General features: G+C 51.7%; 2 protein-coding genes across 11 annotated transcripts in view; both read left to right on the top strand.

Moving 5' to 3' along the window:
- The window catches only part of magi2a (membrane associated guanylate kinase, WW and PDZ domain containing 2a), a 37,551-nt gene extending 35,422 nt beyond the window's left edge, over nt 1-2,129 (top strand). For 7 of the 9 annotated variants that reach the window (XM_052055409.1, XM_052055412.1, XM_052055411.1 and 4 more), the window contains one exon: nt 873-2,129. In XM_052055409.1, coding sequence (XP_051911369.1) covers nt 873-1,228 — 356 coding nt within the window. In that variant the 3' untranslated portion in view covers nt 1,229-2,129. Of the gene's footprint in view, nt 1-85 lie in introns of all 9 variants that reach the window. The other 2 variants (XM_052055415.1, XM_052055414.1) reach the window with 2 other exon arrangements.
- A 609-nt stretch (nt 2,130-2,738) lies between these two features.
- si:dkey-97m3.1 (fatty acyl-CoA reductase 1) lies at nt 2,739-14,576 on the top strand. Of its 2 annotated transcripts, XM_052055430.1 has the most exons (13): nt 2,739-2,987; nt 3,547-3,681; nt 7,245-7,517; nt 8,991-9,166; nt 9,314-9,493; nt 9,577-9,754; nt 10,656-10,700; nt 10,784-10,902; nt 10,982-11,049; nt 11,807-11,978; nt 12,063-12,192; nt 12,329-12,456; nt 12,676-14,576. In XM_052055430.1, exons 2-13 carry the CDS (start codon nt 3,673-3,675, stop codon nt 12,836-12,838), a joined length of 1,641 nt encoding a protein of 546 aa, XP_051911390.1. In that variant the 5' UTR covers nt 2,739-2,987; nt 3,547-3,672; the 3' UTR covers nt 12,839-14,576. The 2 variants fall into 2 exon arrangements, with proteins under 2 accessions (XP_051911390.1, XP_051911389.1); XM_052055429.1 differs by lacking the exon at nt 2,739-2,987 and having other exon boundaries at nt 3,457-3,681.
- The last annotated feature ends 405 nt before the right edge of the window (nt 14,577-14,981 follow it).

A 14,981-nucleotide genomic window follows, 5' to 3' on the forward strand; every position in this document is an offset into this window, starting at 1 on the left:
GCGGCTAATCTCGTCCCTCTCGGCGCTAACCGCCGCGGCGTCACTAACTAATTGCTCTAGGTTGTCCCCCCCCCTCCTTCTTTAGGAATGGTATCTTCCGCTCACTCCATGTGCATGAAAAGTGACACGCATGGCGCCCCCTATTTCGTCCTCATGGGGCACCCCAAGGACACGGTTTGTGACCCAGCCAAATCTTCTTCTTCTCACCCGTCACTCACGCTCGTTTTGCGTGTGTTTAGAAACAAAGCTCTTGGTGTGATGTGTTTTTTTTTTAATGAGGCACCACCCATTCATTTGCATACCAAATTGTTATGCAAATTAGCTGGAAGTGTTTTCGTTAGTGCTCTCATGCTGCATATTGATGTGGTGTTTTTGTTTTTTTTGCATGCAGCAAAAATGCACTAAAACGCTATTTGGACAAAAGTATTGGGACACACAATGGATTTTAAATTGATCAACTGTTGATTGGGTGTCTTAAATCCTTCATTTCGGGATTCATTCCATGTGTCTCGGACACATTGCGGAATCTCCTAGAAAGTCACTTTCGGTAGGGGTGCGTTGGTCGTGTCCCGATACTTTTGCACACCTTTTCAGTTCAGCCAGCAAAGTGTTAAAGGAGCTTTGAGTTGCCATAGTAACCGTGGAAGTCTAGCCTTATGAGGCCGCACGCTCTCCAAGTCGGAGAGATATCGCACAATGAGTTGTTGATGCAAAGTCTGCTTTTATTTGAGCAATCGGTGGGCATGCGTTTTTTTTTTTTTTTTTTTTTTTTTTAACGGCACGCCTGTTGTTGCGTGGCATGCGTCAGCTGCGTTGCTCCGTTCTTTTTGGTCAGCCCTGACCCCCACATCCCCGCCGCGTCCCTCTTCCAGACAGCGGCGCCGCTCGGCCTTCAGCCTCTCCAAGCTTGCCGGAAGTAACCGCGCCGCTCGACAGCTTTTCGCCCCCGAAGGTCGGGAGCGACGGCGGCCGTTCCGCCTGCGAAGGACGCATGGGCGAGGAGCGCCAAGCCGCGCCGGGACGCCCCAGCGAGAGAATTCCCGGAGAAAGCGGCTTTCCCGTCACGACCGCCGCGCACGCGAACGGGAAGAGCGGGCCGGGCCCGGAGCCCGGGCGGGAATCGGCGGCCAGAAGGTCCGCCGTCTCTCCGGGGCCCTGGAAGATCCCCGGATCGGACAAGCTTCCCAGCTCGCTGCGGGGCGCAAACGTCGGGCACATAATGGATTAAACCTACCCAGGAAAGCGGCGACCGCTCCTCGACTCCTCCTCTTCGTTGTATTTATTCAACTACGGACTAAATTATTGGACACCCTCCACCTTAAAAACTGGACTTTCATCCACTTTTCTTTGGAGAGATCTGCAGAACTGAGAAGCAATCAAATGTAAGCAGCTTTTTTTTTTTAATACGACAACTCGGACACGAAGGGGTCTGTTTTCTCGGACTTTGCCTTAAGCGGACTGTGTGGGCCCAACAACCATGAGCGTGCAAATAACACAGAAGGCTGAGAAACGAGACGCCGAGGAGGGCATGGAGTGCCTTAGGAAGGAGCGAGGGGAGGGACGGAGCGTCGACGTTTTTTTTTTTTTAACAAAGGCTGCTAGTAACCCCGACCACCACACATGAAGTACTGTGAATTTGATTCTGTCGCCGGCTCGTGTACTTTTACGTTCCGCAGGTCTTCAAGTGTGCCAAAATGGCTTTGCTCTTGTGCATTTTTTTTTTGTACAATCAAGTCCGTACCGCCAACGTTTTAAAGCTGGAGACGTGGTCTCCGTTGCCACGGCGACGATGGACCGTCAAGCAAGCACAACTTGGAAGCGTCTGTCCTTTTCATCACTTTTGTTGGGCAACAAAAACCAAAACGTGTGTGTGTGTGTGTGTGTGTGTATGTTTGTGTGTGAGAGACACACAGCTCAGAATCACTGTGTCGTGTAAAACAAACAGAAAAAAAAAAGAAAAAACACGACTCTGTTCTATCGGCGGTCACCAAGACTTGTAGGTATGCAGAGCAATTATTTTTATGAAGAAAAATTCAGCACTATGAAGATATTAACTTGTTTTTTTTGTTGTTGTTGTTGCCAGAAATCTTGTATGATCCTCTGAAGAATAAAACACTGACACAACAATAGTCAAGCAATGTGCTAAGTTACTGTGGCGAAAACATGGCAAACGTGTTTTCATTCACGGAAAGCAATATTAACTAGTCGTAGTTTTATTAATTCGTATGCCGAATGAACCGGGGTGATTCAGAAAATAGCTCCGAGGCGTTGTCCCACATTTGAAGTGTTGTAGTGTCCGCGTTTGTCCACACGAGGGAACACTGACTGAAAAAGTCTTTGTCTTTCTCTAAATGCCCACTGGAGGTCGGTGTTGAGCCATTTTTCGCCCGCTTGTCTTTGCTGGGCACATTTGACGTGTTCGTGAGTCACGGGTATTCATTTCTGTTTCAAAGGCGTCTTCTGTGTTGTGCAATGTCGGGTAACACTTTCTCCCGGTGTGGTTTACCGTCAGGAAGCAGAAGTTCCTCTTCTGCCCCCACCCCTTACGTTCGCGCTTGCTCTTTTGAGTCAAGTTGATTTTTTTTTCTCATGGGGGCTATTCAAAAGAGCACGGGGTCACAATTGTGATCGCTGTTGTTTCATACATGCGTTGCATGGATATAAAACCAAATATAGATGTTTAATCCACCTTTTTATGTTATAATAGTTTTTCCATGCATGTTGAAGTGACTCGCAAAACTTGTTTTACTGGATGGAACAGCCGATCGAGGCAGCGCAACCCCGCTGAATTCCAACAAGTACATATTTCCATTGTATGTTACGTTTTTGCATGTTTTCTGCTTAAAGTATTCACTCTTTTTCATACCGAGTGCACCCTGCACAGTCTTGCCAGTTTTCACAGTTAGGTGTCAGATAGGATCGCATCACAGACTTCATCTGCAGAGAGGACGGTGGGGTTCTGGAGCACCAAAAGGCCTCGTTGAGTGGTAGGTTGTCGACACAGCGACTGGTCTGTATCGAAACAGGCCTGCACATTGACGCATACTTGAAATTCTCTCTACACGGCTGCTGCTCAGCTTGTTCTGTGAGGATCACTTCCAAGCGCATACCCTCGTTATCAGCGAGGAAGCTTAGAGGTATTCTCGAGCCTGCAGGAGTTTCGGACGTTTTCTGGAAATCAAATTATTCTGTCCAACCAAATTCCATCGGCCATTCTTGAAAACCAACACAAAGAGGTGTAATATCATTTACGTGCATCCATTTTGGGTTTTTGGCACACTCCGAATCAATCAAAGCGAACAATCACGGCAGGCGTATATTATTTTAACCTCCAAGAAACGCCCTTCTGCGTTCGTACAGAGAGGTTTCAACGGCATTTGGTCGCGGAGAGCCAAACAGACTCGAAGGAAGGGGTGGGGCCACGGGTGGGGTGACACGAACTGTACCCGCTCAATCGGCGTTGCGCGGGGTGGGCGGCTACCACATTTGTCGTCGTCGGGGACGGGCGGAGGTTTTTCTTGTACTTTTTTTTTCCCCCTTCCTCAGCGACGGCGGTGGGAGCATCCGTGTTGGTGGAGAGGGGCGGCCGGTGGGAGGAGGCAGAGAGACCGCAACAGCCGCGCCGCACTGCCTTTTGACAGCCGCCAGAGTTCGGAAGCAAGCACGCCGCTCATGGCTACGGTAAGAAGCCGTTTAATCTGCCGATTTTCAGACGCGAACGGGTCGAATGTCGAGTCGTGGGCCGTGCGGGAGCGAGGCTGAGCGGCGGAATTCCGTAGATCCCAGCCTCCCCACCCCGAGCATCTTTTTTTTCCGTCGGCTGCGTGGCGCGAGTGAGGTACCCACGCGCGTTGGGGAAATAATATATACCGTAAAAAATACTTGTTCACATCCCGAGACATTTTGATGGCTGTAAGGGGTGGGGTGGTTACCACGAAGGGCCCGAGTAGAGGGGGGCGGATGTGGAGCCACCCGTAGCCGCCGTTTGTGGCTACGGTCGGCGGGCGACGTGAGAGGAAGCGAGCCGCCGGTTAGCTCGCCGCCGGTTAGCTCGCAGGCGTTCGCCCCGAGCACACCGGAAGCCACCGCGGTGGACTTCACAATGAAACTTTCATCGTAGTGTGTTCACTATACAGTATCGTTTCAAGTATTTTTAATTTTATGATTGATTTTAGTGCTTACGTCTTCAAGTTGAAGTCCCATGTTCGCTGGTGAGCCATTTCCTGACTTGTCAAAATCGCACTACCGCGTTGAAAAGCCGCTAAATCCAGAATAATTATTTTGGGTGGAACAGCGGCTGTAAAACGTAATTTTAGAATGACGAACACGATAATGAGGGGTAAGCGTATATGCCATTTTTATAATATAATCGCCGCTGAATTTCACGATACAAACCGGAAGTGTGCCTTGTTTAGAACGTCCGTCTTGATTAATGTGTTTGAATGGGATAATTTCGTTAAAAAAAACTTAAGAGTTTGACTTTTTTGTTTATATGATTGTGACCTTCAGGATGCTTGTTATGAGAATTACTTGATTAAAAAAATAACATACTTGTAAAGCAGATTTGCATAAGTGGTAATGCAAATGGAAAACAAGAACAGTCAGTAAGTACTCCTCCAATGTGGCAAATTCACCTTGCTCAACACTTCCCCAATCCTTGCCGCATTGTTCTTCCATGTATGCCTTTAATAACCGGAGAGGGACTCTACGCGGGTAGCACGACATTGAACCCGGGCATAGAAGGGCGTGGCGTTAATAGCATGTCACAAGTCAATGATGGAGAGGCCTGATGGCACCAATGAGCATCACTCACCCGCTGTCATCCAGTCCTAGACATATAAACCTCAGTTTGAACCGTGCTAACTGCACATCCATACCTCGCCGACCCGTGCTAATTATATCATGTTGAAGGATTGGCCAAGCCTAGCTCTTGTAGTCTCTTCAAGAGTAACGCGAGATTAAAAACCCGCGGGAACATGTCGCGCGAGTGAGAATTAGACCAGGAAGTGATGTGAGGATGACATGCTCGTCAAGTCAAGTACAACTTTATTGTCAAATATCAAAAGGAGAATAGTCGCTGATAGTGAATAGTACATAGCCATCATGGTCATTGTAACCCAGGCGATATTCAGAGTAAGAGATTGCGGTTTGGGGAAATTGAATGCTTCCGCTGGTGGGTCGTGTGAACAGCTGTGCGAGGTAAGTGTTCGCAACATGACCAAATGTAAATACGTTTTTGTTTTTACTGTAAAATTATATGAACTGTTTTTTGTGTTAATCCGCGTGTTTCGTGTCCACCCAACACGCCGGAAAGTGTCGAATAAGTGCGTCCGCCTCTCAACATTGTAATGATTCTTTTACAATGTTTTACATTCATGTTGTGGTGTGGCTTGGAAATTATGTATTTTTATTACTCTTTACCTATAAAGTAAGCCTCTGCTTATTGTATACTATTCTTTTAATCCGTTACATAATTTTCTTTGATCTCTTAGGCCCTTTTTTAGTCCTTAAAATTCAGTTAGCATCTCGGTCTTTTATCTTTTTAACTGTTCCGTCAATTCTTTCCACAGACCCGGCTACATAAATGTGACAAAATAAGCTTTACTTTTTTTTTATTTTGTGTGTGTCGTAATGGATAAGCGTTTCACATAATGGATAAATGGAATAAAAAAGGCTAAATTTGGACTTGAGTTTTGTCTGGCGTAGCAACCAACGAGTTGCTAGCACCTGCGTTGGTCAAAGGCCAGGTAGCTGCGCTGCATTTTGCCTCCGTTTCCTGCTAGCTAATTCTATGCCAAGGCCCCTCCCTCGCGAAAAGCAATCAGTTTTTCTTCTTTACATGCATGCCCTGCTCGCTCCCGTCGGCTTGGGTTAGCATTTGTCGTAGTGTTTTTGAAGTAGCCCCCCACCCCGCCCCTTTGTGGCAGCCACTTCTCTTCAATCCCGTCGCCGCTGGCTTTCAAGCGTACTAACGCGATCGTGCGAGCCTTCTAAACCCCCCCAACACTCTCGCCGGCTTTTGTCCGTCCGTAATGCTCTCCGCCCGAGTGCATCTGTCGAGTTCGGCAGGCCGTCTCCCGCCCCCCCATACACACGCACGGCCAAGCCTGGGTGACCCACTATTGGAGGGCCCAAGGGATCGACTCATGGCCGTAGGTTGCAAAAGTACTCGTTCTCTCTTGCCTCGAGAAACTTGCAGGCCAAACTTGAAACACTCGGAATCCTAAATAGTCTTCCTCATCCGCATTACTTCCTCACACCATTGGCAGTAGCCTGGCATCCATCAGGGATTTGCGACATTTAAGCTCGGCGCTTGTGGACGCTGCGGCAACATTTCCCTTGTCGGGTGCTAATCCGTGGTGAATTTCGGCGGCCCCCCCCCCCCCCATCTGGGTCCTGACATCCACTGGGAAATGTGCTTTGAGACAGCCAGACAGTGTGTAAGATTCAGCGCAGGATAAATCAAACACGGCCTCTCAAAGAGCTGTTGTCATTTAATATGGCCGACGACAAGCAAGCAAACGCCGCATCGTTTAGTTCAGTGGGCAGCGCTCGGCCCAGGAGGATTTGGTTTCCGAGACTCGACAAATGTGCCGATGTCGGGTCGGCCTGGGAGAAATGTAGCGCCACCGCTGGCAGAAAAATGAACATGCCCTCGTCCTGGTTGTTAGCGAGGCTTACACTTGAGCTGGTTGCCATGACCACCGTCCGTCAACAACTGTTGGGGGTCTTGATTGATTGAGTTCTGTCGGGCAGGGGGAGGGGAAAAAACTGGAAGGAAGATATTGTTTGAAGGTGCGTCTCGTGACCTGCCATAAAATCCGCGTCTTTATGGACTTTTTATGGAATCTGCGTTTAAACATTTACGTTATTAAGCCAAACTCCATCGCCGCTCTGCTGGATCGCCGAGGCGGCGTTGGCGGTCCCTTCGGAATCGGCCGCCCGCAACCGCCTGATTCATCGTATCGAGTTGGCCCAAATAAGGGCGCCCGCTCCATTATTCTCCGTCGGTGAGCGGGGGTATGATCTAATTAAAATGCGGGCGGGGGCCGGAACGCATCGCGTGTCACCGGGAGACGGCGCTGAGAGACGCATCTAGGTCGGTTTCCGGCAGGCTAAAAGAGAGCGCCGTCGTCCGTATTTGCGTCGCTAGCCGAATATTTATATAGCACGATATTTGCTCGCGAGTCCCTGTTTGGAAATATTTTGAGATTGTTGTTTGACCTCTGCCCTCCCGCACGCAGGTTCGGCGCGACGAGCGGGACCCCGTCGGGGCGGCAGCGGACACTCGGCCCGGACGCTCGGACGACGCCGCCGCCGCCGCCGCCATGACGTCGGTGGCGGATTTCTACGCCGGCAAGAACGTGCTCATCACGGGGGCCACCGGCTTCATGGGCAAGGTCCTGGTGGAGAAGCTGCTGCGGTGCTGCCCGCAGGTGCGGGCGCTCTTCCTGCTGGTGCGGCCCAAAGCCGGCCAGTCCATGCGGCAGAGGGTGGACGACATGATCAAGTGCAAGGTGAGCGTGAAAAGTTGAGACCCTTCCGTCGTTCCGAAAATACAAATTGTTCCGGCTCTCCGCACCCAGATGAGAATCGGACCCGTCGGGCTGAAGTTATTTTAGGGCAGTCGTTAAGATGACTTTCGCACCAGGCAGTGGGTCGACTGCCTCGCGGTTGCTCACTCAGACGTAGAAGCCCCCCCCCCCCCCCCTCTCGCGCAAGAAATGTCCGGCTGGAATGCGATGCCGCCGGTTTTTCAGAAAAGTCCAAAAGTTGAGCTAGCAAGCGCGAGCGCGCGCAGGGGCGGCTGTGTGGCGCTATTGTTTGTCGGCGACTGGCACCAAAGAGCCCGTTGTCAGTCCCGCAGCGTCGCCCTGGTGCACAAAGGCCACCGTTGAATCCGCAGCGTCATCGCCTGACCCCGATAACCCGGCCATCATCTTTGCTGATGACCCCCCCCCCCACCCCCCCACCCCCCCGCCGCCGCCCCCTCCCCGGAAGCCTTTCGACACGACGTGGCCTCCTCGGTGACAGCTGCCGGCTTGCGGGGCTCTAAGGTTAGCATTGCATAACGCTTGGTGCAGCAAATGCCCCCCCCCCACTCCCTCCTTCCCCCCCTCCGCCCGCGCTTCCAGCCGAGAGCCTTACTACGGCGCGGCGGGAGATGGAAACGCAAACAGCTGTTCCCCGTCAGCGGGGAGAAGGGAGCATTTTCAGAAGCGTCCTTTCGCTCGTCCGGCCGACCGCTCGCCGTCCGTCGCCCACGGCAACGGACTCGCGCCGCCCGCTCGCTTTGTGTTCACAAAAGAATAGAAGTCCCTTATCAGGCAGGGGGCGGGATTCACTTAATCCCCCGCCGTGTGTCGGAATGCTGCCCTGCGTGCGGTCGGGTGACCGAAGCGTTAGCGGGTGCGGTTCCTCCCGCGGCGACTGAGCCACGCGCTTTGCCGAGCGGCCGCCGTGACGACGGGAAGCTAATTGGCAATGCTCGCCGCTAATGACGGAAGCCGTCATCGCTGACGTCGAAGCGCGCAAACGTTCAGAAAGTCTTTTGTTCTTTCTTTCTTTCTCTCCGCGTGGTGACACACGTTGGTGAAAGGGAGGCTGACTCACCTGTGCGAGCGCCGGGCGGGAAGCACGCCGCCGACGAACGTTCGCCACGCACCTCCGAACGCCGACTCAAGTCGGCAGTAGCCGCTCGATGCGAATGGGGGAGCTGCTAAATTCAGGCCCGCTCAAACGCACCTCCGAACGCCGACTCAAGTCGGCAGTAGCCGCTCGATGCGAATGGGGGAGCTGCTAAATTCAGGCCCGCTCAAACGCACCAGCCCACCGGGACTGAATGACGTCCGGCAGAATGTCTCGACAAGAAATATCGGCGTGTTTGTCTAAAACTAGAGATATGGCGCCGACTCTCCCAGACTGGGGAACCGTGCTTCATGCCAAGTGCGACGAACCTTTTATCGTTCTCCGTCTGTCATGTCGCGCAGCTCTTCGACCGCGTGCGGGAGGACGACGCCCACTTCGGCCGGAAGATCGTCGCCATCAGCAGCGAGCTGACGGAGCCGGGCCTCGCCATCAGCCCCGAGGACGCCGACCGGCTGGCCGCAAGCGTCAACATCGTCTTCCACTGCGCCGCCACCATCCGCTTCGACGAGCCGCTCAAGTGAATATTTGACGTCGGCGGGGGGCTCGGGTTGGGGGAGGAGCAAAAAGAGGAAGTAGTCAACGATGAAGGGGGGAAGCGGTCGTGGAAAGCCCGCCGGAGGCCCCGCCCACCTGAGCGCCGCTCTCCCGCGCTCCCTCCCGACAGACACGCCGTGCAGCTCAACGTGATCGGCACCCAGCGGCTCCTCGGCCTGGCCCGGCGCATGCGCCACCTGGAGGCCTTCGTGCACATCTCCACCGCCTACGCAAACTGCAACCGCAAGCACATCGACGAGGTCGTCTACCCGCCGCCCGTCGAGCCGCGCAGGCTCATCGAGTCCCTCGAGTGAGTGAGTGTAAAAGTGTTTTGGGGGAGCGCCGTCGCGTCGGGACTCGGGTTCTCCTCACGCCTCTGCGCTCGCCCTTCAGGTGGATGGACGACGGCATCGTGCGGGACATCACGCCGCGGCTCATCGGCAACCGGCCCAACACGTACACGTACACCAAAGCGCTGGCCGAGTACGTGGTGCAGCAGGAGCAGGACGAGCTCAACATCGCCATCATCCGGCCGTCCATCGTGGGGGCCAGCTGGCAGGAACCCTTCCCGGTGAGCCCCCCCCCCCCCCCCCCCTCCGCGCGCCGCCTCTTTCCACGGTGTGGATATCGATCTCGTAATCCCGCGCGGCTCCCCGGACGCTTTTTTTTTGAAGTGGCAGAGGATTACGGCTTTAATTAGCGTGCGGGCCGCAGAGCAGGCGCGGGCGCCATCGCAGACGGCGAAAGTTCACGCGCGGGCCATCCGAGAAGACGCTTAAGCCGCTTTCGTCCGTCCAGACATCTTCTCCGACCGCCGCCAAGGTTTTCCCCCGCCCGTCTGCTGTCAGGATTACGCTTCTCGGACGAGAGAAGTTTTGTCGCGCCGATCTCGCTAACGTCACGGACGGAGCAAACAAGCTTGCTGTTTTGAAAATGGTCGACGCCAGCGCGGTCTAAACACTCGATTATTATTATTTATTTTTTTTTATCAGACATCGTGCCACCGTGCCGATCTTATCTGCCCACGGCCTCCGCTCGCGGTCACGCCGGCCCATATAACTCGAAATGTTTCTTCTAGCAATCTGATTTCAACTTCACAAGGCCAGCGAGCGCCCTGACCCTCGATGATGTCACCACTTTTTCCGTCTTCTGATTGGTCAAAACAAAGCCAAACGCAGCCGACCAGCAAAACCTCTCGGTTACATTGAACACGTTTAGTAATCTATATCGATATTAATGAGTTGTACTGAACTGCTCCGGATGAGATGACTTTTTTTTTTTTTTTTGTCATGTCCTGATGCTGTCGGGTATTCTTGATGCATTTTTAATTGGGGCTAATTTACGATCACGGTGGCTGCTTTTCTCACAGCACAAAGTCACATGATGTCGCCATAACACACACACACACACACACACACACACACGTGTCTATGTTCATGTCGGTGATTTGAGCTCCTGCGCTGTGTACTCAGGGTTGGATCGACAACTTCAACGGGCCCAGCGGCGTCTTCATCGCCGTAAGTAGGCCAGCCCGGAGCGCGCGCCAGCCACGCGCACACGCACGGACGCGACTGAACGTTTTGTCACGTACGCGTCACAGGCCGGCAAGGGCATCCTGCGCACCATGCGGGCCAACAACGACGCCGTGGCCGACCTGATCCCCGTGGACGTGGTCATCAACCTCACGCTGGCAGCCGGCTGCTACACGGCCGTGCACAAGTTAGTCCCGCCGTGCCGTCCGTCCGAGACCCCCCCCTTCAAAGTGTTGGAAATCATCCTAACCGCTCTTTGCGCGCAGACCCAAAGCGGCGCTGGTGTACAACTGCACGACCGGCGGCATCAACCCGTTCCATTGGGGCGAGATAGGTACGTCCCGTGAAGAATATTTTTAGCTGCACACAATAGCCCAGCTGCCTTTGGGAACGGTAGCGTGGTGGGCCTTTTGTGCCCCCTGCTGGTCACCCAATGCAATTGCGAGGAGGATCACCAAATCCCCCCCCAAACAAAATTGGTGAATGATTGACTTGACGGAAATGCCGAGCCACAAATATACCGAGGTCCGCGATATATTACGACAATGAAAAATTGGAAATGGGTTGGGCGCCGACAAAAAGGCTCACATGCCATTCCTGTGACGGGCGAACCAGAGTATTATTGGATGGCGTGGGCGCGAACCAGAGTATTATTGGATGGCGTGTCATGAGACTGTCAGATTAGCAGGCGTGTTAGCAGGATATCCGTCTGGCGGCGTGTCAGCAGGTAGCCGGCCGGGGCCTCCCATCTTTTTCTGCTTCCTGTCAGATTAGCGAGCGCGCTGCTATTGCTAGCAGATGGCCGGCGGCGGGATTACGCCTCATCATCATCATCATCGTCCTCATGAGAGAAAGAGGCGGCTCGCGTCGTGGCCGCTCTGCTCTCGTCTTCCGTTCGATTGATTCCACACGCATCTCGGGAAGGCCTCCGGTCCGCCGTCCCCTCGCGTTTGGTCATCATCTGCGGATCTGTTGCCATGGCAACAGAAGGCCCGCCGTCGCGTGCCGTGACGTAACGGCCGTGCGGCTCCTCCGGCAGCTGGGGCGCGCTCATCCATTTTTGTGTGTCCCTCCCTCCCTCCCTCCCTCAGAGCACCACGTGATGTCGTCCTTCAAGAGGAACCCGCTGGAGCAGGCCTTCCGCCGGCCCAACGCCAACATCACGTCCAACTATCTCATCTACCAGTACTGGATCCTGGTCAGCCACAAGTTCCCCGCCCTGCTCTACGACCTGGTGCTGCGCCTGACCGGACAGAAGCCACAGTGAGACCCCCCTGCGGGTCGGAACGGGCTCTTCGGGCATCGCGGCGAAAGGCTTCTGATCGCGTCTGTGTTGTTCTCATCCAGGATGATGCGCATCTTCAATCGGCTTCACAAGGCCATCAGCCTGTTGGAGTACTTCAGCAGCCAGGATTGGGAGTGGAGCTCTGAGAATGTGAACATGCTGATGGCGCAGCTGAGCCCGGAGGACCGCAAGGTAAGTGTTTTGCCACAGGCGAGCTGAATCTCTCATGCTTTGAACATTCAGCCCCCCCCCCCCCACCCCCGAAGCCAGTTTCACTTGGCAACAACACCCACCAAAGCATTTTTGCGTGCGCTTGCGTGTTTGTCAGACGTTCAACTTTGACGTGCGCCAGCTCAACTGGCCCGAGTACATTGAGAACTACTGCATCGGCACCAAGAAGTACGTCCTGAACGAGGACATGTCTGACATTCCCGCCGCCCGGCAACACCTAAGAAAGTAAGTTGCGTAAAGGACTATGGCAGATTTTTTTTTTTTGCAACACATGTTTGGTTGTAATTATACAGCTGCTATCTTGAGTTAGTGTCGCCCTCTGCTGGTCGCTAAATATTAGTGAACTGCCGTTGCTTTAAAGTGTTTGATCAAATCTTTTCCAAGCCATCAGAAACTGATCCATATGTTACAGTCTTTCATGCCAACAACGTGTCCGTTTTGCAGATTGAGGAACATCCGCTACACCTTCAACACGGTGCTGGTGGTCTTCATCTGGAGAGTCTTCATCGCCCGCTCGCAGATGGCGCGCAACATCTGGTACTTTGTGGTCAGCCTGTGTTTCAAGTTCCTGTCCTACTTCCGCGCATCCAGCACCCTGACCAACTGACGGCGCTTCCTCACACGGGGCGTGACGGGTGCGCCAGCCACGAGCGTCCTCGGAGTCCGTCCACGTGCGCCGGCAAAGTATCATTGATTCTTCTTTTCCTTCTCTTCTTAATATATGCAACCGAACGCCTTTTTCCCGCGCCGCCGCCGCCACTTCTTCATACTTGCCTTCTACTTCTGTTACTTGAAACTCGATGTCGAGTCAAGCAACTTTTCTTTTTGTGGCACTTGGACTCTTGGTGGATATCTGCAGGTCTTCTATAATGTGTACTTACTGCCTTTTTTTTTGAAGATGACGTATGGGGGGGGGGGGGGGGGGGTTTCTCATCTTCCCTGAAAACCGATCCGTCGTCTTTCCTGCTGTTTTGAGCGCTCGCCCGCAACCTCTTTTTGCTCTCTTTGTACTGACGCTGAGTTTACTACTTTTTCATCTTTGTACTCAAAATTTAGCGACCTCAGCGGGGTGTTAGATACAGGGAAAAAAAAAAAGAGTAAGACTCATTTGTTGAGCCCAGCTTTTCCCAAGACCTCCTGTGAGAAAAGCGCACAAATGGCTACAAAGTCTCATTATCGGCTTCCTTCACATAATGTCTTGTGCGGGTGCGTCTTTCACTAGTTTAATAGGATCAGGGGAAGAAAATAGTTGGCATTTTGATTGGAGTGCGATTACACGCTTGTTAATTGATTTGGTGTGAGAAAAGCAATAGGGGGCCAAGTACCGGTCCCTGGGGACACCAACGTCAATGATTTGGTCTGAGAAAATTGAAGTACAGATCTCTGAGGGACAACCTCATTTCCAATGTTTTTGGGGGAGAATTATCAAAAGGGCCCAAGCACGCATCGTAAGGGACTCTGTTTTGAGTTTTTGTTTTTTTTTTTTGTGAGAAAAATGAAAGGGAATAACTACGCAATCTATAAGGGACACCTTCAAAAATGTTTTAAACGTAACCGATCGTTTACGTTTAAAAACTCAGACAGGACCTGCCGCCGTTCTTTTGAGTTTCTCCTTTGTACGTGTTCTTAATTTGAAAAATGTGTAAATAGTTATTCTTATAAAACTACCAAAAAAAAAATCTAAACATGTCTTATCAAACAGTGTTGTTGACTCTTGACGCACAACAGCGGCGAGCCATTATGAAGAATGGGAAGACAAAAAAGGGTCACAAGAAAAACATTTATGCAAAGTCTGTTTCTGTGTTGTGATGTGCGCGCCCTCTTTATTTCCCAAAGAGGATTACGAGCCAAAATGTCGTTGGGAGGATCACCGAAGGCCAAACTAGTGTTACTGACGACAATGACCAATGACTTGATCCAACTCCATCAGATGTCATATTCACCAGCGTCTGTTGTTCCATGCTTCATTGAGTGTGAAATAAACCAGACGAAGAGTGCGCGCACACCTGCAGTTCACTTTTGTATCGGCGGACGCTACATTAGAAACACCTGCCTTATGTTTCATGTGTCCATCTTTTTTCTTTGAGAAAAGATGGGTAATACTCAAATCCGTTTTTTTAATGTTTGTTTACAGGTGTGTGTATGATTGTTGACATTCAGTGTTTCTGTGTGAGGATGGTTTTTTTTTTAGCAATTATGTGCAGGTGTACCTAATGAAATGACCGTCGAGTGTGTAATACAGTATTTTCAATTTTCCAGATGGAGGAAGCTTTCCTAAAGGTTCCAAATACAAGTTACCATTCTGAAAACGCTTATTTTGAAACAATAAATGCAGTCAATGAGTACGCGGTTGTTGTTTTTTTTTTAAATGAACCGTGGCTAATGTTCATCCATAATTAACTTTCTACGAAATTATATTTTTAAAATTAATAAAACGGCCACAGTGCGCGTTTTAATCCCATAAAACGCCACATTAGCACTTTCACTGTCTAAAACAGAAATCATCAATGAGAAACTTAACGCCTTATCGATCATAAAATTTACTTTTTGGACCAGTTGTACGTGCGGCATTCACTCCTTTTAGCCACGAGAGGGCGCTGCTCACGTATTAATGGCGTTTGTTTTGACGGCAGTGAATTAAATACATTAAATTTGTATTGCTGCTTGTTCAAAATAAAGTTCAAGCTACCAGTCAATCGCTATTATGTTGTAAAGTGCACTTTAATGCACGGATGTGGTCATGTTGACAT

Source organism: Hippocampus zosterae, chromosome 21 (genome assembly GCF_025434085.1).
Source record: "Hippocampus zosterae strain Florida chromosome 21, ASM2543408v3, whole genome shotgun sequence".
NCBI classification, from domain to species: domain Eukaryota; kingdom Metazoa; phylum Chordata; class Actinopteri; order Syngnathiformes; family Syngnathidae; genus Hippocampus; species Hippocampus zosterae.

Coding starts and splice junctions, on each gene's coding strand:
- si:dkey-97m3.1 (XM_052055430.1), top strand. Junction 9,494..9,576: donor AGGCTCATCGAGTCCCTCGA/GTGAGTGAGTGT, acceptor CTCGCCCTTCAG/GTGGATGGACGACGGCATCG. Junction 11,979..12,062: donor CTGACCGGACAGAAGCCACA/GTGAGACCCCCC, acceptor GTTCTCATCCAG/GATGATGCGCATCTTCAATC.